This window comes from Microtus pennsylvanicus, chromosome 6 (assembly GCF_037038515.1).
Source record: "Microtus pennsylvanicus isolate mMicPen1 chromosome 6, mMicPen1.hap1, whole genome shotgun sequence".
NCBI classification, from domain to species: domain Eukaryota; kingdom Metazoa; phylum Chordata; class Mammalia; order Rodentia; family Cricetidae; genus Microtus; species Microtus pennsylvanicus.
The window spans coordinates 2,299,242-2,320,325 of NC_134584.1; the positions used below are offsets into that span (position 1 = coordinate 2,299,242).

Here is a 21,084-nt window from a genome sequence, read left to right on the forward strand (position 1 = left end):
TCACACAAAGAGTCGCAATGGATACTAGGAATTGCTATATGCAAATTAACAGGGTAGGAGCGGAGCCACGGCTTTCCCAGAAGTCTGTGCGAGGGGGCCGGCGCGGTCCAAGAGATGGCGGCGCCGGATCCCGGGCGGTGGGGCGAGTGTGCACCGCGACCGCCCGGCCGACTGAGCGCTCGAGGTGGACAGGTCAGTGCGACGTGCAGGCCGCTGAACGCGTGGCTGGCGCAATCCGTGTGAGGCTGGCGAGCGGAAGGCCGAGGGGCGGAGCCTGCAGGGTCAGAGGGCGGGCGTAGGAGCAAAGCCTGCTGGGTAGCAGATGGTGGGGAAGCCTGCGGCTGCGAGGCTGCGGAGGGGGCGCGGCCCGAGCGGAGGGGCGGAGCCTGAGAGCACCAGCCAACCAGAGACTGCGGGACAGGGGCGTGGCCTGAGGAAATGAGGCTGCTCGAGGGGGCGTGGTATAAGGAGCGGCGTTTAAATGGGGTGTGGGCGTGGTCTGTCGGCCTGATGCTGATGGAGGGGTGCGTGGCCCGATAACCATAGCTAAGAGGGTCCGTCGCCGGTAGTTGGTTTGGCGGCGGCACCTAGGGTTTCAGAAGCAGTGGGTGCAACTTCAGAAGCTTGGGAGAGGCGTGGTTTAAGACTTAGGTCTTGGGACGCAGCCTCGGGTGCTAACTTGTAGGGGGCGTGGCCTGAGCTACTAGGCGGGGGCGGGGCGTAGGGCCTAAACTTGGAGTGTAGGTTGAGGCCCAGACTTGAAGGAGTAGGGTGGGGCCTGGTTATGGGGGGTGCTTAGTGCTTTTGGAGGCTAAGCTCGGGCTGAGATCTGGGCGGGTGATAGGTGGGTAGGGAGGGGTGACTTTAGGCCCGGCGTTTATAGCAGGACTCGGGCTTCAGTGGCCTAGACTCACTTTAGTTGGGGTCTTGGGGTTTTCCTTGTTCCCAGGAGCCAGGGACCGTGCTGGGTGCGGTGGGCATGATGGACCTGGCCTACGTGTGTGAGTGGGAGAAGTGGGCCAAGAGCACGTACTGCCCGTCGCTGCCCCTGGCCTGTGCCTGGTCCTGCAGGAACCTCATCGCCTTCACCACGGACCTCCGAAATGACGACCAGGGTGAGTGTCCGTCCCCTTCACCCGGCCATGTAGGTGGGCTGTGCCAGGTGTTGATCTCAGATTTCCGTACACGTGTGACCCAGTTTGAAAGGCTCGCGATGGCAGAGCCAGGCTCTCTGTTACGAGTTAGAGGGTTTAGAGAGCTCTAGTGCTGGTGCCCCGGAAGGGGACGTTGTGGTCGCTCTGGATAACCCTGCCCACGGGATTAGCAGCGTAGAGGAGCAGGAGCTCCCAGGGAGAGGTGAAACGGGGTACTGTGAGCCACACTGACCTTACCTGCTCTCCATCCATTGCAGACCTGACACACATGATCCATATCCTAGACACGGAGCATCCCTGGGAAGTGCACTCCGTCAACTCTGGCCACAGTGAGGCCATCACCTGCCTGGAATGGGACCAGTCAGGTGAGGCTGCCAGGTTTGCTGTTGGTGCCGAGCCCTGAGCACCACGGACTGCCTTCTCCAGGCCAGGGGGCCCGCTGGGAGTCCAGAGTCGACGTGTCCATCAGGAGGGCTCCTGATGCAGCTCTGTCACCACAGGCTCCCGGCTCCTGTCGGCCGATGCTGACGGACGGATCAAATGTTGGAGCATGGCTGACCACTTGGCCAACAGCTGGGAGAGCTCCGTGGGCAGCCAGGTGGAGGGGGACCCCATTGTGGCTCTGTCATGGCTGCACAACGGTGTGAAGCTGGCGCTGCACGTGGAGAAGGTGAGAGACCCACTGCGGATGGAGGGGCACGGGGTGGAGGAGCGAGTACCCGCCGTCAGCATCCTGTCGGGCTCCAAGCCCAGCTCATGCTGCCCTGTTCGCAGTGGGATACCTGAGCTCCTGTCCCGCGAACACAGACTTAACTGCTGCTCTTATCCCCCCAGCCTCCCTGTTCGCTGATGGCTCCTTGACCTTGTTTAACAGACAGCTGTGTCAGTGACATCCCATTTTACAGATGGCCGCCATGTGGCCTTCAGACCCCAGTCAGCCTTGGTTTAGTGGTGACCCAGAATTCCCTGTCCGTGTGTACGCTGGCCTTCAGCATGAGAGAGAAATGGACACCAGCAGAGTTGGACTCTGAGAATCCGTTTCTTCAGTAGAGCAGGGGAGGTGGCCGCCTGTGAGGAAGGGAGCACGGCTAGGCCTTGGTGCCACGATTGTGCAGCTCCACGGGGCCCAGTAGCCCCGCTGTGCCTGCTGAGGCCACGCCCACCTGTCACAGGCTTTCTTGGGCCACGAGCCAGCTCCCAAATCATGGTGTGGAGATTTATTAATTACTAACACCAGCCAGCTCCCAAATCATGACGTGGAGACTTATTGATTACTAACACTTGGCCTTAGTGTAGACATGTCCCACTAGCTCTTAGAACTTATTTCAGCCTCCGGCTTTCAAAACCTGCTTTCATCCTGCAGGGCCTACTTTCCTCACTGCCTAGTTGGCCCCAGGCGTCATTTCCCTCCTTCTCCCTCCTTCTCTGTCCAGATTTACCTAGACTAGATCCCGCCTACCCCGCCCCCTCTCTTTTTACTAAATAAATCAGGAGCCTTAGGCAGGCAAGGTCAAACAGATATAAACAACTGTGACACGGCAGTTAAAGTCATATTCCACAGCACCCACCCAATACAACTCTATACAAAAAAGATTGAGTGGGCCAGGTGGTGGTGGCGCACACCTTTAATTCCCAGCATCTGAGAGGCGGATCTCAGAGTCCAAGGCCAGTCTGGTCTGCTTTGCAGAGCAAGTTTCAGGACAGCCAGGGCTACACCCTGCCTCAAAAATAAATAAATAAATAAATAAATAACAAGGCTGGACCTAGAGACACAGACCAACCCAGCACTCAGGAGGCAAATAGCCCTCTCTGAGCTTGAGGCCAATCTGATCTACATAGCCAGTCCCAGGCCAACCAGGGCCGAACATTGATACTCTATCTCACAAATTCAATGTAGGGACTGGAGAGGTGGCTCAGTGGTTAGAGCACAGGCTGCCCCTGCAAAGGACCTGGGTTATATTCCCAGCACCCACATGGTGGCTCCCAGCCATGTGTAACACAAGCTCCACGGATCCAACACTCTCTTCTGACCTCCATGGAAACCTCACTCGTGTGGTGTGAGAACACTCAGACACATAAAAGACAATAAATTTTGTTTTTCCCCAGTTTTTTGAGACAGAGTTTCTCTGAGTAGCCCTGGCTGTCCTGGAACTCACTCTGTAGCCCAGCCTGGTCTCAAACTCAGAGATCCTCCTGCTTCTACCTCCAAGTTCTGGGATTAAAGGAGTGCACCACTATATAAATAGTGAGCCTGGCTATAAGTCTTATATTAACTTATAAAGTTAACGTAAAAAGAGTTTTATTGCGCTCGTCATGGTAGTGCATGCCTGTCATTTCTGCACTTGGAAGGCTGAGGCAGGAGGATCATAACTTCGAGTCTCGCCTGGGCTGTATATACCCTGTCTCAAGTAAACAAGGTACATTTTGTGTGTAAACGACCCCAGTGTGGACCTCCAGACGCGAGGACAAGAGAGACTGGCGCTGAGGCAGCACTGCACAGCACTGCACCGGCAGTGTCCGTGGCCCCAGCTGCTGCCTCTGCAGCACAGGCGGAGACTGCGCCTTCAGGTCACAACAGAGAAACTTCAGGGCCAAGTTTGATGCCCAGAGAAAAATGTCACTGCTAGCACATTACAGAAGAGGAGACCGAGAGTTAGAAGGCCCCGTGGTGCAGTGCTCTGGGCTTGTGGGGATCAGCGAATGTGGACCCCAAGGGTCTGAGCAAGCCCTTCCTCCCTCCTCCAGTCAGGTGCCTCTAGCTTCGGGGAGAAGTTCTCACGTGTAAAATTCTCTCCATCACTCACGCTGTTTGGTGGCAAGCCCATGGAGGGTTGGATTGCAGTGACAGTCAGTGGCCTGGTGACTGTGTCCCTGCTGAAGCCAAGCGGGCAGGTGCTGACATCCACAGAGAGCCTGTGTCGGCTGCGTGGCCGGGTGGCACTGGCCGACATCGCCTTCACGGGTGGCGGGAACATTGTGGTGGCTGCTGCAGATGGCAGCAGCGCGTCACCCGTGAAGTTCTATAAGGTGTGCGTGAGCGTGGTGAGCGAGAAGTGCCGCATTGACACGGAGATCCTGCCCTCCTTGTTCATGCGCTGCACCACCGACCCCAACCGCAAGGACAGGTTCCCCGCCATCACACACCTCAAGTTCCTGGCTCGAGATATGTCTGAGCAGGTAAGCGAGGTTTCATCCCCAGCCTGGGGGCAGAATCTGACAGGGAGCTGGTGGGGCAGGGAGGGTCCCTGCTGGTGGCCCATTGTAGGGCCCTGAGGCCCTACATCTCTGGGCCCCTTTCTCCACCTTCAGAGCTAGGACAGTTTCTGCCTCTCGCTGTCCTGCCTCACAACCCCAAGATGAAATCAGGCTCTGGATGGTCTAGGCAAGTGCCCAGTCAGGGTCCTCAGTTTGAGTCCCTCTCACGAGTCCCCTCTGCCTGACTTAGAATATGTCCTGTCCCATCTTTGGGGCTCTCTTCCCACTGAGTTCCCACTGCGTCTGTGAATTCAGGAGCCCCCCCTTCTTGAAGGCCCTGCAATCTTGTGCTGACAGTCAGTGTGAACCCTGTCCTCACTGACTCCCCCAGGTGCTCCTGTGTGCGTCCAGCCAGAGCAGCAGCCTGGTGGAGTGCTGGTCCCTGCGGAAGGAGGGCCTGCCTGTGAACAACATCTTCCAGCAGATCTCGCCTGCGGGTCAGTCTCTGGGTTCCTCACCTTGTGGGATCTGGGGGTTTATCTCAAGACAGGGTCTTATCCGGGCGGCAGTGGCGCACGCCTTTAATCCCAGCACTCGGGAGGCAGAGGCAGGCGGAGCTCTGTGAGTTTGAGGCCAGCCTAGTCTACAGCATGAGTTCCAGGACAGCCATCGCTACACAAGGAAACCCTGTCTTGAAAAACCAAAAGAAAAAAAAAAGGGAGAGAGGGAGAGAGAGAGACAGGGTCTTTGTGTGTCCCTGGCTGGCCTTGAATGCACAGAACTGCGCCCACCTCGGCCTCCTGATCCCTGTTAGTTCACTGAGATGAACTGCACAGCCCAGGAGGCTGTTGTCTTCCTGGCTAGAGTGGGATGCAAGGCCCCCTAGTCAAGACACTCTGCGAACCCCAGTTCAGAGAGGAGGCTGGTGGTACCAGCTCACCTCAGAGCACCTCCTGTAACCCTCCGTGGTCTCCCACACCCACACCCACGCTTGCTTACAGATGGGCACCTTCCTTCCCTGAGGCTGCCCTGGCATGGCCGTCCCCAGTACAGACAGGAAGGTGAGAGGGAGCGGGCAGAGCGCTAATGGACTCCTGGTGGCTCTGACGGTGGCTGGAGGACCTAATTGGAGGCCTAATGAAGTTGTGTCAAGAGGCCTTTCTGCAGTTCCGCAAACTGCCCTTTGTGGCCAGCGAGTGATTAAATGTGAATGGCATCCCGCTGTGCTTCCTGCAGAGGGCTGTGAGTCACCGCAGTCTGGCCGGGCAGGGCCACACGCACTAGGCCCTCACCCGCCACACATGCCCACTGAACCTTTTCTGCTCATCCCTAGAGCATGCCGCCTGCTGTGCATCTGGCCCAGGGCCTAGTTCTCCTACCCAGTGGGTGGTGCCTGGCAGCCAGGCTGAGGCTTGGTGACTATGGTGACAGGAGGTGTCTGTGGCAGGGACCACTGGCTGCCATTGGTCACTGACTTGTTTGGGTTTTGAGAAAAGTCCTGGGCTCTGTAGCCCTGTCAGCTGTCCTCCTGCCTCCACCTCTGCTTCCTGACTCCCTTGTGAGGGCAGACTTCAGTGCAGGGTGCCCTGACCACTTTAAACACGAGGCTGTAGCCGCTCTGGCCTCAGTGTCCTTTGGGAGTGACACCTGCTGGTGCTCTCTGTGGAGTCAGGACTGGTCTCACAGATGGAGACTGGCGTATAGATAACCCTTCCAAGCCAGAGCACTTGGGGGCTGGGCTCCATCTCCAGCAGTGACCTGGACATAGTGGGGAGTGCCTGTCATCTCAGCACCAAGGAGCTGGGGGCAAGAGGGTCAGTAGAGGGGTCAAGGCCACTGTGGGCTCCATGAGACCCTGTTTCAAAGAAAACAAGAAAAATCCTTGGATTGCTCCTACTGGTCCTCAGGTCACCTGGCTGGAGGGGAGGAGAAGTGCTCTGATCGGACAGGAGTCACCCTGCCGCCCTGAGGTGGTCTTTCTGTGCATCTCCCACACCCTCTTTTCCTGTCCCCACTGTCCAGTCGGTGACAAACAGCCCATGATCCTCAAGTGGCGGATCCTGTCGGCCACCAACGACCTGGACCGCGTATCAGCGGTGGCACTGCCCAAACTGCCCATCTCTCTCACCAACACGGACCTCAAGGTGGCCAGCGACACCCAGTTCTATCCCGGCCTCGGTATGTTAGGCCCAGGAGCACCCCCCAGCTCCTGGACCTGGGATGGGAAGGTGGGTTCTGAGTGCTGTGGGAGTGTGGACTGTCCCTCAGAATCTAGGTCCCGAAACTGCCAGATAGCTGCGCTCCTTGATATGTCGCCCCAGAGCTGCGTTCCTTAGTGTGTAAAGAACTGTAGCTGATTAACATGGTTACAGCTGTAGCCAGTTACCAGAAAGCTGTGCCCTTCACATGTAAAGAGCTATGGCTAATTGACAGTGAGTTGGGAACATGGGGTAGAACCCTTTTGCAGAGACAGACACATAAAATCACCAGAGTATATATACGGTCCAGGGCTGGGATCCTGTAAGTCAGTCACGTGCTATCTCAGCTGCTCAGCTGTGAGATGGAGTTCCTCTGCGCATCTAGGTCCTTATTCTCCTGCTCTCTCCCAAGTGACGGGAGAGTGCCCTAGAGATGGGGGCGATGACCAAGCCTAAGGAGGACCCTGGGACAGAGCCGGGGGGCTCTCTGGTTCTTGAGGTCACTATGGGAGACAGGGAAGGCAGCTGCTGCCCGCCCCGCCCTGACCACACTCCTGCACCAGCAGGCCTGGCGCTGGCCTTCCAGGACGGCAGTGTGCACGTGGTGCATCGGCTGTCGCTGCAGACCATGGCCGTGCTCTACAGCTCTGCCCCACGCTCGCTGGATGAGCCCGCCCTGAAGCGCCCCCGTACCACAGGCCCAGCCATACACTTCAAAGCCATGCAGCTGTCCTGGACGTCACTGGCCCTGGTGGGCATTGACAACCACGGGAAGGTGAGTGCCCAGACCAGGAGGGTGGAGGGGTGGTTGGTGAGGGGTGGGGAGGGCAGGTTGAGGAGGGGAGGCTGGGTAGGCAGTGTCCCCTCAGCACAGCCTCCTCCCAGCTCAGCATGCTGCGTATCTCTCCGTCGCTGGGCCACCCGCTGGAGCCCAAGCTGGCCCTGCAGCACCTGTTGTTCCTGCTGGAGTACTGCATGGTGACCGGCTACGACTGGTGGGACATCTTGCTGCACGTGCAACCCAGCATGGTGCAGAGCCTGGTGGAGCGGCTGCATGAGGAGTACACGCGCCAGAAGCCCGCCCTGCAGCAGGTGGGTCTCACCCGAAAACGTCCCTCCTACTGCCTCCCCTATGGGGTTGTGGGTAGGGCCCAGGGCCTAGCAGCGCCCGTCAGTCAGTGATCCTGGGGAGTAGCTCGAATCACCCCTTTATCCTCATTCCCCCAAGCTCAGAGGTCTGTCTACACTGTTCTTCCGTGGAACTGGTCAAAGGTGGGCGTCACGGGACTACATGGGCTGCCAGAGGCCTTGGCCACTAGCCACCAGGGCAAGGGGAGAGCCGACGGCCATTCACAGAGGGTGACTCTCAATGTGACTAGGCTGCGAGAGTGTGGGAGGGGGGTATAAGCCTGTGGGCCCAGCATTCCAGAAACTGAGGCAGGAGGATCATGATTTTGGGGTCAGTCTAGGCTACAGAGCAAGACATTGCCTCAGAATGAAGCGGTCAGGGAAGACCGGGGAGCATAGCAAAGTGTGGGGACTCATAACTGGCCACTGTCACCCTTGCTAGTGGGTGTCCTCACAGTGCCGGGGACACTGAATCACAAAGAGGGAAGCCCAGGGAGAGGACCCACCTGCTTCCAGTTGCCTGGCAAGTGGCTCTTTTCCCACTGTCCCATGCTCTAGGCCTTCAGTGTGAGCCCCAGCCTGCCAGACCTTCCACTCACGACTGTGCCCCCCCCCCAGGTCCTCTCCACCCGGATCCTGGCCATGAAGGCCTCGCTGTGCAAGCTGTCGCCCTGCACGGTGGCACGTGTGTGTGACTACCACACCAAACTGTTCCTCATGGCCATCACGTCCACCCTCAAGTCACTGCTGCGTCCCCACTTCCTCAACACCCCTGACAAGAGCCCTGGGGACCGCCTGGCTGAGATCTGTGCCAAGATCACCGATGTGGGTGAGTGTTTGGCCTTCCCTGTCTGGAAAGGGCAAGGACCATGGTGACCATTTAATCATAATCGAGGTAGGTGCTGGAGAGGGGCCCAACCCTGCACCAGAGCCCAGCCCTGTGCAGTCTTCATATCATTAATGTTCTTGGGTTTAAGGCATGGCTTGGTGGTAAAACACCTGTCCTGTGTAAACCAGGTGTGGTGGAGCACAAAGATGGCTGAATGTCATCCTCGGCTACAAAGCCTGGCCAGCCTGGACTGGGCCAGGTCCTGTCACGAAGCATCTCACACTGGAGCCAGGCTCTTCCTTGTGCTCTTTCACAGCGGTGTGATGCTGCTTCCTGCACGGCTGCGGTGGTGACTTCCCGCCACCTCACATGGGCAGGACCCTGCCCCGCCCTGGGACCCGTGGCCTGTGGCCATCTCCCTGACCACCCGGTACTGTCCCCACAGACATCGACAAGGTCATGATCAACCTGAAGACAGAGGAGTTTGTCCTGGACATGAACACTCTGCAGGCTCTGCAACAGCTGCTGCAGTGGGTAGGGGACTTCGTGCTCTACCTCCTGGTCAGCCTGCCCAACCAGGTGAGCCCCCCCCAGGCCCCCAGCCAGCCTGCCCAACCAGGTGACCCCCCCAGGCCCCCAGCCAGCCTGCCCAACCAGGTGACCCCCCCCAGGCCCCCAGCCAGCCTGCCCAACCAGGTGAGCCCCCCCCAGGCCCCCAGCCAGCCTGCCCAACCAGGTGAGCCCCCCCCAGGCCCCCAGCCAGCCTGCCCAACCAGGTGAGCCCCCCCCGGCCCCCAGCCAGCCTGCCCAACCAGGTGAGCCCCCCACACCCCCAGCCAGCCTGCCCAACCAGGTGAGCCCCCCCCGGCCCCCAGCCAGCCTGCCCAACCAGGTGAGCCCCCCACACCCCCAGCCAGCCTGCCCAACCAGGTGAGCCCCCCACACCCCCTGCCAGCCTGCCCAACCAGGTGAGCCCCCCCCCCGGCCCCCAGCCAGCCTGCCCAACCAGGTGAGCCCCCCACACCCCCAGCCAGCCTGCCCAACCAGGTGAGCCCCCCACACCCCCAGCCAGCCTGCCCAACCAGGTGAGCCCCCCACACCCCCTGCCAGCCTGCCCAACCAGGTGAGCCCCCCCAGGCCCCCAGCCAGCCTGCCCAACCAGGTGAGCCCCCCACACCCCCAGCCAGCCTGCCCAACCAGGTGAGCCCCCCACACCCCCAGCCAGCCTGCCCAACCAGGTGAGGCCCCCCAGGCCCCCAGCCAGCCTGCCCAACCACGTGAGCCCCCCCCACCCCCAGCCAGCCTGCCCAACCACGTGAGCCCCTGCGCACCCCAAGCCAGCCTGCCCAACCACGTGAGCCCCCCCCCCCCCCCCCCCCCCCGCCCCTCAGCTTCCCCTCTGGTCTCCCTGCTCCAGCCTGTGTTTTTGAGAGGCCACTGTGTCCTAGCCTTTTGCTGAGGCAGCTTTGCTTAGGGCGGCTCCTGGCCCCAGAGCCAGTGACTCCTCCTCCCTGTCTGTCACAGATCAACCCCTGGCTTCCTAGGTTCTGTGGAAGGTTAAGACAGCTATGCTTGTCTGGGTTGGTGTCCACCAGGTCCCTGCCAGCACCACAGACACTGGACTGGTTGGTCACTTGTGAGCCACTGTTGGTCTGTAGGGCACTGAGCGCAGTTCTGGCCTCCCCCGGCTCTGTGCCTACTGTACCCCTTGTGGTAAAGGCCACACTGTCCCAGACTTCACATAGTGTCCCCACCACAGGGCTCCCCGCTGAGGCCAGGGCACAGCTTCCTGCGCGATGGCGCCTCGCTGGGCATGCTGCGGGAGTTGATGGTTGTCATCCGCATCTGGGGCCTGCTGAAGCCCAGCTGCCTGCCCGTCTACACGGCCACCTCGGACACCCAGGACAGCATGTCCCTGCTCTTCCGGCTGCTCACCAAGCTGTGGATTTGCTGTGAGACATCCTCCTACCAAAAGACCATCCCGTCAGAGGGCAGGACCCTGGGAGGCTGCCCCAGTGCCGTGTGGGTGACGAAGTGGCCTCTGGGGAAGGCTGTTCAGTGCAGTGACTTCCGACCCCTCCCTGTAGGCCGTGATGAGGGCCCAGCCAGTGAACCTGACGAGGGCTTGGTGGATGAGTGCTGCCTGCTGCCCAGCCAGCTGCTGGTCCCCAACCTGGACTGGCTTCCCGCCAGCGATGGCCTGGTCAGCCGCCTGCAGCCCAAACAACCCCTGCGCCTGCGCTTTGGCAGGGCGCCCACCCTGCCCAGCAGCTCCTCCACCCTGCAGTTAGACGGCCTTGCCAGGTGTGCCTGCTGCCCACCCACCTCGGTCTCCACCCCACAGGGTCTCTCATTGGGTCTCTGCCCCAGTGAGAACTTTGTGTTCGACCTTTGCTGTGTGCGAAAAGGTGTTTGGTTTTGTCCAGTGGAGCCCGGGCTTGCTTCAGACTCCGTGGGAGGAACGTGATCTTGAGCGCTGGTCCTCCTGCCTCCAGCGCTGAGTGCACAGCTCTGGGGGTAGAGTTCATTTCCTTCCCACTCTCTGGTTTGTGGAGGCTGCAGTGCAGCTCCCACCGGGTGGACCAGGCCAGCTCTCACCACCGGGAGAGGGTTTGCTGTGCCCATCACACAGTGAGGCCTCTGCTCCCATCAACCCATATTCAGCCATGCTTGGAAGGTTTCTAGAGAAACTTTGGTCCTAGCTCACCAGGAAATGGCCATCAGCTCTTGTTTCTTACAGTTGAGCCTCAGGGTCATACACCAGAAGCCAATGTCTCCCTACTCCCTCTCATCCCCAGGGCCCCTGGCCAGCCCAAGATCGACCACCTCCGGAGGCTTCACCTGGGCGCTTACCCAACCGAGGAGTGCAAAGCCTGTACCAGGTGAGGTCTGCGGCCAGGCAGCTTCAGGAGACCCTTGGTAGTCTGGTACCTGGGGTGTGGTTTGGGGTGCACCTCCTTGGTAGTCTGTGTCGTACCTGGGGTGTGGTTTGGGGTGCACCTCCTTGGTAGTCTGTGTCGTACCTGGGGTGTGGTTTGGGGTGCACCTCCTTGGTAGTCTGTGTCGTACCTGGGGTGTGGTTTGGGATGTACCTCCTTGCCTGCTTGCATCCCTGCAGGCAGAGGCGGGCAGGGTGGTGGGAGGGCAAGTGTCAGCAGCCCCTGCTCCCCAGGTGTGGCTGTGTCACCATGCTGAGGTCACCCAACAAGACGACAGCCGTGAGACAGTGGGAGCAGCGCTGGATCAAGAACTGCCTGTGTGGGGGGCTGTGGCGGAGAGTGCCCCTCAGCTGTCCCTGAGCCCCATGGTCACACCCAGGCCACACACAGAGCTTGAAGGAGTTGGTCTGTGTCCACCCTTCAAAAGGTCCGCAGTCCATACGTCCCTGTCCAGGTTGGGGATGTCGTCCTCAGTTTCCCTTTTAGGCCTATAGGAGCGGAAGGTGGGCCCAATAAAGTTCTCTTGTCGTCCAGGCCCATTTATCACCACAATCCCCCCCACTCTTGCCCACAGGTGTGCCCTAGCGGGCTCCCCTCCCCACTGCCTCTCATCTGGTTTCTGGCAGCCTTTGCTCTTGGTCCCCAGGGTCCGGCCTTCAGTCTCCCCATAGCATCTGCCCCTGCAGTCACTGGCAACCAGGTCCCGGCCTCATGGAGCTGGGTAATTGGTTTTGTTGTTTTCCCCCTGGCCCCTGTGGAGCAGAGAGTGCAGGCCAGTGGCACACACGTGGCCCAGCCTGGGGAGAGCTGTGTTCAAGCCCTGGCTCCAGCTCACCATGCTCCAACACAACCTGTGAATGCAGCCATAGCCAGACACGGTAGCAGGGCCTGGACCTGGTGGGGACCCCCAACCTGGAACCTATATAGTTGGGGATAACCTTGAACTCCTGGTCCTCCTGTCTCTCCTTCCTGAGTGCTAGGATAGCAGGCAGTGCTCCCATTTCGCCCTAGAACACTGTACATCCAGAAGAGCCTAGGAGACCAGTGTGTCCCCTTCAGGGTTTTGTGACATCCCGTGATGGCCACTGCTGGCCCTAGGGTACTGCTTCTGCCAGCAGAAGCCAGCAGCATGGCGTGGGGCGTGTTGGCCTTGCTCTAGCCATCCTTGACTTCCCGTGGCCGGGAGCATGGCCACTGGGGTGACCAGCCATCCCGTGTGTAAGTTCCCTTCCTCCTCACCAGCCTGCTCACATCCTTTCTCTGCAGTGCTGGCCATGTTAGTGGATTCCAAGCCATGTGGGGAAACTGCAAGGAGCAGCTGAAAGACGGGTGTCTCAGGATGTGAAGCACCCTGGGATTGTGGGATAAATGGCATTGAAATGCTAGCCTCCTGAGGAGACACAACTGGGGCTTGCCTATGCCTGTGCCCACCCCTCTGCTGGAGCCTGGGGAGGGCACACCTACTGTGTAAGTGCTTGTTCATAAAGATGAACCTGCCTGGCAGAACCAAAATTCAGGCCCAGGCTCCAGTTCTACTGCCATTACCAGCAAGGTCCTGAGTGACATCACCTCTCAGATGCTCAGTCTCCAATACCTACGGGAGGCCAAGGGACTGTCGTTGTCTCAGTATCTGTCCTCCAGGGAGAAAGGCATGGGGCTTGACTCTGGGTTCTGCCCGTTGTCACCCGCAGGGGACCTGGGGTGCTGATTCCACAGCTCTTCAGCCCATGTGGCACTGCAGAAATCACTGACTCCCTCCTCAACGATTCAGTGTGGGCTCTGGGTCGGAATCCAGCCTTTGTTTATGGCCTCTCTGTGCCTCAGTTTCCCCTTATAGTGTTTATGTCAACTTCAGAGCATCTTGGCAGTGATGTCTGACCTCTGTGGGGTAGGAGTGGGCCCGGCCCCACGGTTCCCTGAAAGAGCACGCGCGCCTCCGTGTGGCTGAACACGGAACTACCTGTCTTTTTTTTTTTTTTTTTGAGACAGGGTTTCTCTGTGGTTTTGGAGCCTGTCCTGGAACTAGCTCTTGTAGACCAGGCTGGTCTCGAACTCACAGAGATCCGCCTGCCTCTGCCTCCCAAGTGCTGGGATTCAAGGCGTGCGCCACCACCGCCCGGCGGAACTACCTGTCTTAAGCCTCCCGGGTGTGTGCGCGCGCAGCAGGCAGTCAATAAAGACTAACTGGGCTTAGACAGATGCATTTATTGTGAGACACGTGTCTCCGAGGTCCTCTCAGATCGTCAAGTTACCATTCCTGACGTTTTCGATCCAATCTATGTAGGTCGACACGCGGGTAAAGACGCCCGGCTTCTTGCGGTTTCCACAGACTCGCGAGCCCCACGCGACAATACCCTCGACCGTGTTTCTGCACACCAGAGGGCCACCGGAGTCTCCCTGTGGGGTGGGGCCGCAAGTGACGTTCCCGCCCAATAGCCAAGCCACTGGCTCCCTGTAGCTCCAGGGCTCCTGAACCCCACTCTTCCTGCAAGCCACGCTCCTCGCTGGCCTCTGCAGACCCTCGGGTTCCACCCACGCTTGCCACTCACCCTGCAGGTGTCCCTGCGGTTGCTCTCTGCACATATCATGTTTTTGGTGACGGCCCCGTCGTGATGCACGCGCTGATTGCAGGTGTTCCGGTCCATGATTGGCACTGTCAGGGTTTGCAGGACGTCGGGCCTTCGCCCTGCGTGGCTGACCACACCCCAACCGGCCACATGGCAGAGTGTTCCGGGGGGCAAGTCTCTGTCCTCGCGTTGCAAGGGCAGAGGGTGCACGTAGGGGCCCAGTGAGACATTCTGGGACAGCTAAGGGTGGAAGAAGAGTAATGTCATGGTAGGGGTCAGGGCTGGGAAATAGACTGGAGGTGCAGGAGGAAGGGTCGAGGCTAGACCCTGAGTGGAACCCAGGGGTAGGAAGGACCCAGTTTCCTCACTTGCAAGAGGAGAAGGTCGTCCTCAATGCGGTCGGACCGGCTGCCCGGGTGACGCACTGCACCTTGCACGTCGTACAGCCGCTTAGAGGGTTCAGGCATCGACAGGGAGTGGGCACCCAGGAACACTTGCACAATCTCATTCGTGGTCCTGGGGACATGACGAGTGCCCACCTCAGATCCACGTCCCACCCTCTGGAGGCCCAATCCCCTCCCTTCCTCCACCCCCACCACTCACACTCCGTCCATGCAGTGCGCAGCACTCAGCACCCACCGCTCATCCACCAGGGTGCCACCGCACACGTGTGTTCCGTTCACCTGCACCGAAGCTATGTAGGGCCAAGTATGAGCCTTGGCCTCCTGGCCACCCAGGATCCGGCCTCGGGGCTGCGCTGCTGAGGAAGGTGGGTGCACTATGATTAGTCTGGGCTGCACCCAGAGAGACGCCAGACACCACCTCCCCCCTCCCGTTTGCTCCAGATCCAGAACCCCATCCATCTCTGTAAAATACACTTCGAGATGCTGCAAACTCAGAAGCCTGGTGGGTGGGTGCACACCCTTCAAGACCACAGTGAACCTGTGGTAGCTGGAAGACAGCTCGCAGGGAATCCCATCTCTTCTTCCACCATGCGGGTTCAGGAGATCAAATTGGGGTCTTCCGGCTTGGCCACCAGCCCCTTTACCAACTGAGCCTTCTCACTGGCCCCAAGGTGAATTCTAGTTCTTTAATTCTATAAAGCCTACAGGTTTCAGATTCAGAGTCCTGCTGTTGGTGAAAGCTCAGAGTCCAGGAGGCTCCGACTGCAGACTGGTGTGTGTGACTGCATCCAGCTGTCCCTCTCTGAACCACTCACCACATTCAGCCGCCCGCAGGACCACCAGAACCACGAGCCACACAGAACTTTGCATTCTGACGCTAATGAGTCCAGATGCTGACCCAGGCGCCGGTCCTCGGGGTCTATTTTATGGGGCAGGTGCCTCCCGCCCCCAGTCTGCCTCTTGGGCAGAGAGCCAACTAGGGAACTGGGAATCTACTCTTTCAGATTTGAGTGTGTGGCCCTTCTCGGACTGCTTATATAAATCTTCGATGTGCACGGGGATCCTTCCTCTCCCTCCTGCCTGGGACCCTGGCCAGTGCCCATCCTGAAGGTGACAGCACTTGGGATGGGTAGGAGGCTGGACCACCCAGCACCCTGGCCCAGTAACTGTCCTTCCAGCATGGTGTCTGTTGCGACAGCAGCGGCAGGAGGCCAGCTGGCGAACATGTCTCCATCTTTTTACCCTCCCACACTTCCTCCTCCAACTTGGAAAGAGGTTGTTTGTCGGTGGGGGCAGGGAACATTCCTGTGGCCATGAGGGGCCCACACCTCAGTAGCATGGCGGGAAGGAAATGGAAAGGAAAATCCTATGGATTTTGTCTTCAGGTATGACCTAATCCCAGGCATCCTTTGCCTTTCTCGCCCAGGCTGCTCCCTGTCCAGGCTGCTCCCTGTCCAGGCTGCTCCCTGTCGCGGTGCAGGGACCCTCACTGGAAAATCTGACCCTCATGTTAATCAAGGTCTGACTGGCCGTGTCTAGGTCACAGTCCACCCCTCTGCTAATCCCTAGGGTGGATTCCGGAGTGGAGGGAGGAGGTGGGGGGCTTGGAGGGTCCGCAAACCAGTTCCTCTCAGAGCAGTAAGTTCTCTCTTTGGGGGTAACTTAGTGTTGTAGATGTGATATCAGAACCCCAGGAGTCTGCTTTATTAAAATCAGAAGCCACCTGGTGCCTGAGGCTTTCAACCCCAGCACTTGGAAGGCAGAGTTAGGAGGATCTCTGTGAGTTCGAGGCCAGCCTGGACTACAGAGTGAGACCCTGTCTCAAAAGCAAAACAAAACAAAATCAGAAGCCTTTTAGGACAGAATCCAGATTGTGCAAAAAGAAACCTGAGAAATTAAAAAAAAAATTGGCTACCACCCAGGGTCAGGCCAATAGGACACACTTCAGCAAACAACTCTGAGCCTCCACACACTTGGAGGCCTGCCCTAGTAGGGGTGGGGTAGGGGAGGAGGGTGGGTGGGACAGAAGACAGTCTAATGGGAAGCGGATTACTTCTCATTTTATCTGCATGCTTTGTTTATTTAGATGTCCCACGTGCTGTGTGGCAGCTCACAGGAGTCTCCCTCCACCATGCGCTTCCCGGGATGGGCACCTTCACCACTCTGCCACCTCACAGTCCTTATTGTTCTTAATTATGTGTATGGGGGGTGCATCGCATGCCTGGTGCCCACAGAGTCCAGAGGAGGATGTGGAGGCCCCTGGAATGGAACGGGAGCTATAGGTAGTTGTGAACCACCATGTGGGAACCCAGGCACTGCTGAGTCACCTCTCCAGCCCCTCTATGTGTTTTGAGACAGGGTCTCACTGTGTAGGCCAGGCTGTTCTTAAACTCATGGCAATCCTCCTGCCTCTGCCTCCTCTTGAGTGCTGAGACCTAGCTGAATGTGGGTTTTAGGAACAGAAACCCACAACGTTCATCTCAGTGTCTCAGTGATAACCTTTTTTTTTTTTTCTTCTTTCAAGACAGGGTTTCTCTGTAGCTTTAGAGCCTGTCCTGGAACTAGCTCTTGTAGACCAGGCTGACCTCGAACTCACAGAGTTCCGCCTGCCTCTGCCTCCCGAGAGCTGGGATTAAGGCGTGCGCCACCACCACCAGGTAGTGATAGCCTTTTGTACAAAGTGGAGAACATGCCTCTTGCTGCAACTTTGCCGCAACTCTGCAACTGACCCCAGGAGGTGCCCCTCACACTCACACGAGGCAGTGACCCCAGGAGGTGCCCCTCACACTCACACGAGGCAGTGACCCCAGGAGGTGCCCCTCACACGGGGCAGTGGCTCTGTTCTGCATTCTGTGGCATGGTCAACAGACACCAGATCCTGTGTACCAAGGAAACATTGCTTTTATTGAGGGCTGCCAGGAGCAGCTGAGGGGATGGGCCAATCAGCTGGTCCCACTCTCGGGGTCCCCCGGGGTGGGTATGGGGCGGTCATCATGGATGAGGTTGATGGCAGGGAGAGGACAGGCAGGTCTTAGCTGGTCCCACTCTCGGGATCTCTGGGATGGGTGTTGGGGTGGTCATCATGGCCGCGGATAATGGAGTTGATCCAGTCTGCGAACTCGGCCACAGGCGCAAAGGCGTCTGGGAACAATCCAGACCCGCAGCCCCCACGGATAAAGGAGTCAATGCCTTGGACAAGCCCATTACAGACCAGAGGTCCTCCAGAGTCCCCCTGTGGAAGCATCAAGGTCAGAGACTGGACCTCGAGGCCCCGTTGCCCACACCCCGCACTGGCAAGTCCCTCCTGGGCACTCACGAAGCAGATGCCTGCTCGCCGCCGCGGCACCAGCGTGCATACATTCAGACGGCGGCGGCAGAGGTTTGTCACCACCGTCACATTGAGCTGTTGAAGCACGCTGGGTGAAGGTCGGTTTGTGCCCAGCCTGCCCCAGCCCATGGCCAGGCATGAAGTGCCATTATCCACGCCACGGCCCTGGGCAGGCAGCTGGGCCACCTGCACGTTGATGTTAATGGTGGCTGAGCCATTGAGCTGTGGTGAGAGGAGAGACTTAGAAACCATGAAGGAGTCACAGGCCACGTTGGGCATTGTGTGTCCCCACTTTCCTTAGTGTCCTGCTCCAAGATGCACTCGAGGAAGAAACGAATGTTCCCTCAGGATCCCCAGAGCCGCAGGGTCAGTGAGTGGAGAGGCACAAAAAATACAGGCATTTGTTGACTGAATGCTGCACCCTCACCACCTGGCCCACAGAACGGCTTTTCTCCACTGTCCTGAGCTGGAACAGGGTCAGGGGGTGGTGGCTGCAGTTGCACGGGTGTGTCCGTCCCCCCAACCCAGACCCTTCTGCACTGTGCTTTTCTCAAGCCTTTGCACCCGAGGCTCACCCTCCCGGACTCCCAAGCTCACCTGCATGATTACAATGTCGTTCACCAGACGTGAGGGGTCGAAGCCATTCTCGAAGACCCGCTGCACCGAGAAGATCTGCCTAGTGGGTTCCCGACTCCGGAGGTTGTGGGCCCCCAAGACTACCTGCACCGACCGGAAGTTTCTATAGACAGCCAAGAGGGGAAAGGGGGGAGGAACGTGGGTGGGAGGCCCCATCTGACCTCCCCACTCTGGCCCATGTGGATGCTGAGGTCTGGGAGTGGTGGAGGCAGGACTCACAGGCCGTTCACACAGTGGGCTGCTGACATGACAAAGTTTCTAGCGATGAGTGTAGCGCCACAGAAGTGACCTCCACGTCGTTGCAGGGACGCCATGAAGGGCCAAGCGTGGGCCTGGGCTGGCTGGCCACCCACAATCTCTGAGGCCAGCACTGGACCTAGGGACACAGGGAGGAAGAGTGAGCCCCAGCCACCAAGTTCTTTGAATGAACCCTTAATGAGAATTCAGAAGGTTGATGAGGGAAACTGAGGCAGAGAGGATAAAGGACCTGCCCAGGTGCTCCTGGACTTGAGACCCAAGCACCTCCCCCAGGCTTAGAACCCCTGTTTTTGCCTGGCAATGGTGGCACACACTTTTAATGCCAGCACTCAGGAGGCAGAGGCAAGTGAATCTCCTGAGTTCGAGACCAGCCTGGTATACAGAGGGAGTTCCAGGACAGGTTCCAAAACTACACAGAGAAATAAACAAACAAAAAGAATCCCCGTTTCCTGATAGTGCCCTGCCCACCAGAAACCTCCATGTCTTTCTAAAGTCCTGGGGGACCCGGGGAAAGACAGTGGAGCCAGACAAGCGGTCAGTGGGGCGGCTGCGCCTCCATACGCACTCACCACCCAGGAGCAAGGACAGCAGCACCAGAGCCAGAGTTCGGCTGGATGATCGGCTGAGGGCCATGGTGAGGCTGTGCTCTCATGGTTTCCCATGCCCCTACCTAACAGCCATACTTATAGCCCAGCCAGAGGCCGTTGAATTGCCCCATGCTGGCCACAGCCCCACTTCCTCCCTGGGGACAGGATGGTGGGGGTGACAAGGAAAGGTGTGTGCCCCCCGGGGTCCCCATCAGCTTCATCCCTGCTATTGAATAGCAATGAACACTCAGCAAGCCATCCTTTTCTCTCCTCCTTTTTAAAACTAGACCCTCGGGGCTGGAGAGATGGCTCAGAGGTTAAGAGCATTGCCTGCTCTTCCAAAGGTCCTGAGTTCAATTCCCAGCAACCACATGGTGGCTCACAACCATCTGTAATGAGGTCTGGTGCCCTCTTCTGGCCTGTAGGCATACAAGGAGGCTGAACACTGTATACACAATAAATAAATAAATATTAAAAAAAAAAAAACTAGACCCTCACACTGGGCAGCGGTGGCGCACGCCTTTGATCCCAGCAAGTGGGAAGCGGCAGGCAGGTGGATCTCAGTGAGTTCAAGGTCAGCCTGGGCTACAGCAGGATCCATGAGGGCTAGGGCTACACAGAGAAATTGTGTCCCAATAAATAAATAAATAAAATAGGATCTCAGGTAGCCCAGGCTGGCCTCAAACTCTTAGTTTCCCGGCCTCCACCTCCTGAGTGCTGGGATGGCAGGCATGCCCTCCAGGCTCAGCTTGGCGCCCTGTACCCAGCTACTTATATCTGAAGGCCAAGTCCTTTGCCTCAGTTTGCCTTAGGCGTGATAATAACAGCAACGTATGGCGCGCTGGGTCTTCAAAGGGGCCAGTGCCAGCCTGACTTTTTCCTGGGGTGACAGAGTGGCTGGCTGGATCCTTACTTAAACCAGAAAAATTGAGGGACATGGCAGCTCTACCCACCCAGTGACAGGTGAGTGTGTCTGTGTGTGCGCTTGAGAAAAGGTCTCACTACGTAGCCCAGGCTGGCCTCTCAGAGATCCGCCTGCTCTGGGACTAAAGGTGTGTGGCGCCATCATGCCCACGCATGGCCCATGCCCAGCACAACGGGTCATCTTAACCTGGTTCACACTGCAGCAGCTCAGCCCCTAAATTGCGGGTCGCTCCTCACAGTGGAGAGCTCACTCCCATCTGACCCCATCCATGCCTGGGTACCCGTGAGAAGGAATTGCTATCCAGACTGTGGGTTCCCCTCCCACAAAGGAGACAGGACTCGGGGGGCCCAGCCCTTCCCCCACTCTGTGGCCAGCTTCCCTCCCATCTCTTTCAGGAGCTGCTGCCAAGGCTGTTGCAAAACCAACGTCCCAACTCTAGGATCGGGCATGGTGGGGTGGAGCCCAACGAACATGGGCAGGTGGCCAGGGTGCCTGGGACCCCAGTGGGGACAGCTGCCCTCTTTCACCCAGATACACACTAACTCGACTCCTTTTCTTCTACACAGTGAGTGTCTGCTGTATACACCATCCCTTGCCGCCTGGAGGGGAGGGCAGGGCAAACAAGATCAGGAGACCAGGTCTCACCACAGCTACACTTATTGAGCACCACCTGTATGCTGTGCTCATCCATGCTGTGCAGGTTAGGTCTGCATTCGGGTTCATATTCTGCTGTGGAATTCCAGGCCCCGAGGGAACACCTCTGAGCTCAGGCTCTTCTCTGACTCCATTTAGTGTCCCCAGATCCCCAGTGTCTCCATAAGAAACAGTCTGCACACGGCGTGACACACTGGGGACCCATCCCCAGGAGTTGGAGGATTAAAAAGAGGCTGGGGTTCAGTGGGCAGTTGCCCTCCTGGAGCACATCAAGCCCCGGAG

The 21,084-nt window shown here is 58.5% G+C and overlaps 3 protein-coding genes across 8 annotated transcripts; 1 reads left to right on the plus strand and 2 right to left on the minus strand.

The window, feature by feature from the left end:
- The first annotated feature begins 75 nt into the window (after positions 1-75).
- Positions 76-13,638, plus strand: Med16 (mediator complex subunit 16). Of its 4 annotated transcripts, none has more exons than XM_075975580.1 (15): positions 76-192; positions 950-1,115; positions 1,412-1,519; positions 1,655-1,824; positions 3,900-4,331; positions 4,741-4,846; positions 6,372-6,527; positions 7,114-7,322; positions 7,433-7,639; positions 8,294-8,504; positions 8,950-9,083; positions 10,264-10,456; positions 10,592-10,808; positions 11,303-11,386; positions 11,677-13,638. In XM_075975580.1, the coding sequence occupies exons 1-15, from the start codon at positions 115-117 to the stop codon at positions 11,801-11,803; spliced, it is 2,598 nt and encodes an 865-aa protein (XP_075831695.1). In that variant the 5' UTR covers positions 76-114; the 3' UTR covers positions 11,804-13,638. The 4 variants fall into 4 exon arrangements, with proteins under 4 accessions (XP_075831695.1, XP_075831694.1, XP_075831697.1 ...); XM_075975579.1 differs by having other exon boundaries at positions 82-192; positions 7,111-7,322; positions 11,677-13,403; XM_075975582.1 differs by lacking the exon at positions 76-192 and adding an exon at positions 292-524.
- Positions 13,626-15,439, minus strand: Cfd (complement factor D). Of its 3 annotated transcripts, none has more exons than XM_075975585.1 (5): positions 15,230-15,439; positions 14,650-14,770; positions 14,379-14,526; positions 13,993-14,250; positions 13,626-13,840 (listed from the first exon to the last, which is right to left on the minus strand). In XM_075975585.1, the coding sequence occupies exons 1-5, from the start codon at positions 15,282-15,284 to the stop codon at positions 13,679-13,681; spliced, it is 744 nt and encodes a 247-aa protein (XP_075831700.1). In that variant the 5' UTR covers positions 15,285-15,439; the 3' UTR covers positions 13,626-13,678. The 3 variants fall into 3 exon arrangements, with proteins under 3 accessions (XP_075831700.1, XP_075831699.1, XP_075831698.1); XM_075975584.1 differs by having other exon boundaries at positions 14,614-14,767; positions 15,230-15,429; XM_075975583.1 differs by having other exon boundaries at positions 14,614-14,770; positions 15,230-15,429.
- Positions 15,440-17,329: 1,890 nt separating this feature from the next.
- Positions 17,330-19,277, minus strand: LOC142852741 (neutrophil elastase). The gene is made up of 5 exons (XM_075977774.1): positions 19,206-19,277; positions 18,598-18,754; positions 18,340-18,481; positions 17,731-17,964; positions 17,330-17,646 (listed from the first exon to the last, which is right to left on the minus strand). Exons 1-5 carry the CDS (start codon positions 19,267-19,269, stop codon positions 17,446-17,448), a joined length of 798 nt encoding a protein of 265 aa, XP_075833889.1. The 5' UTR covers positions 19,270-19,277; the 3' UTR covers positions 17,330-17,445.
- Between the last annotated feature and the right edge of the window lie 1,807 nt (positions 19,278-21,084).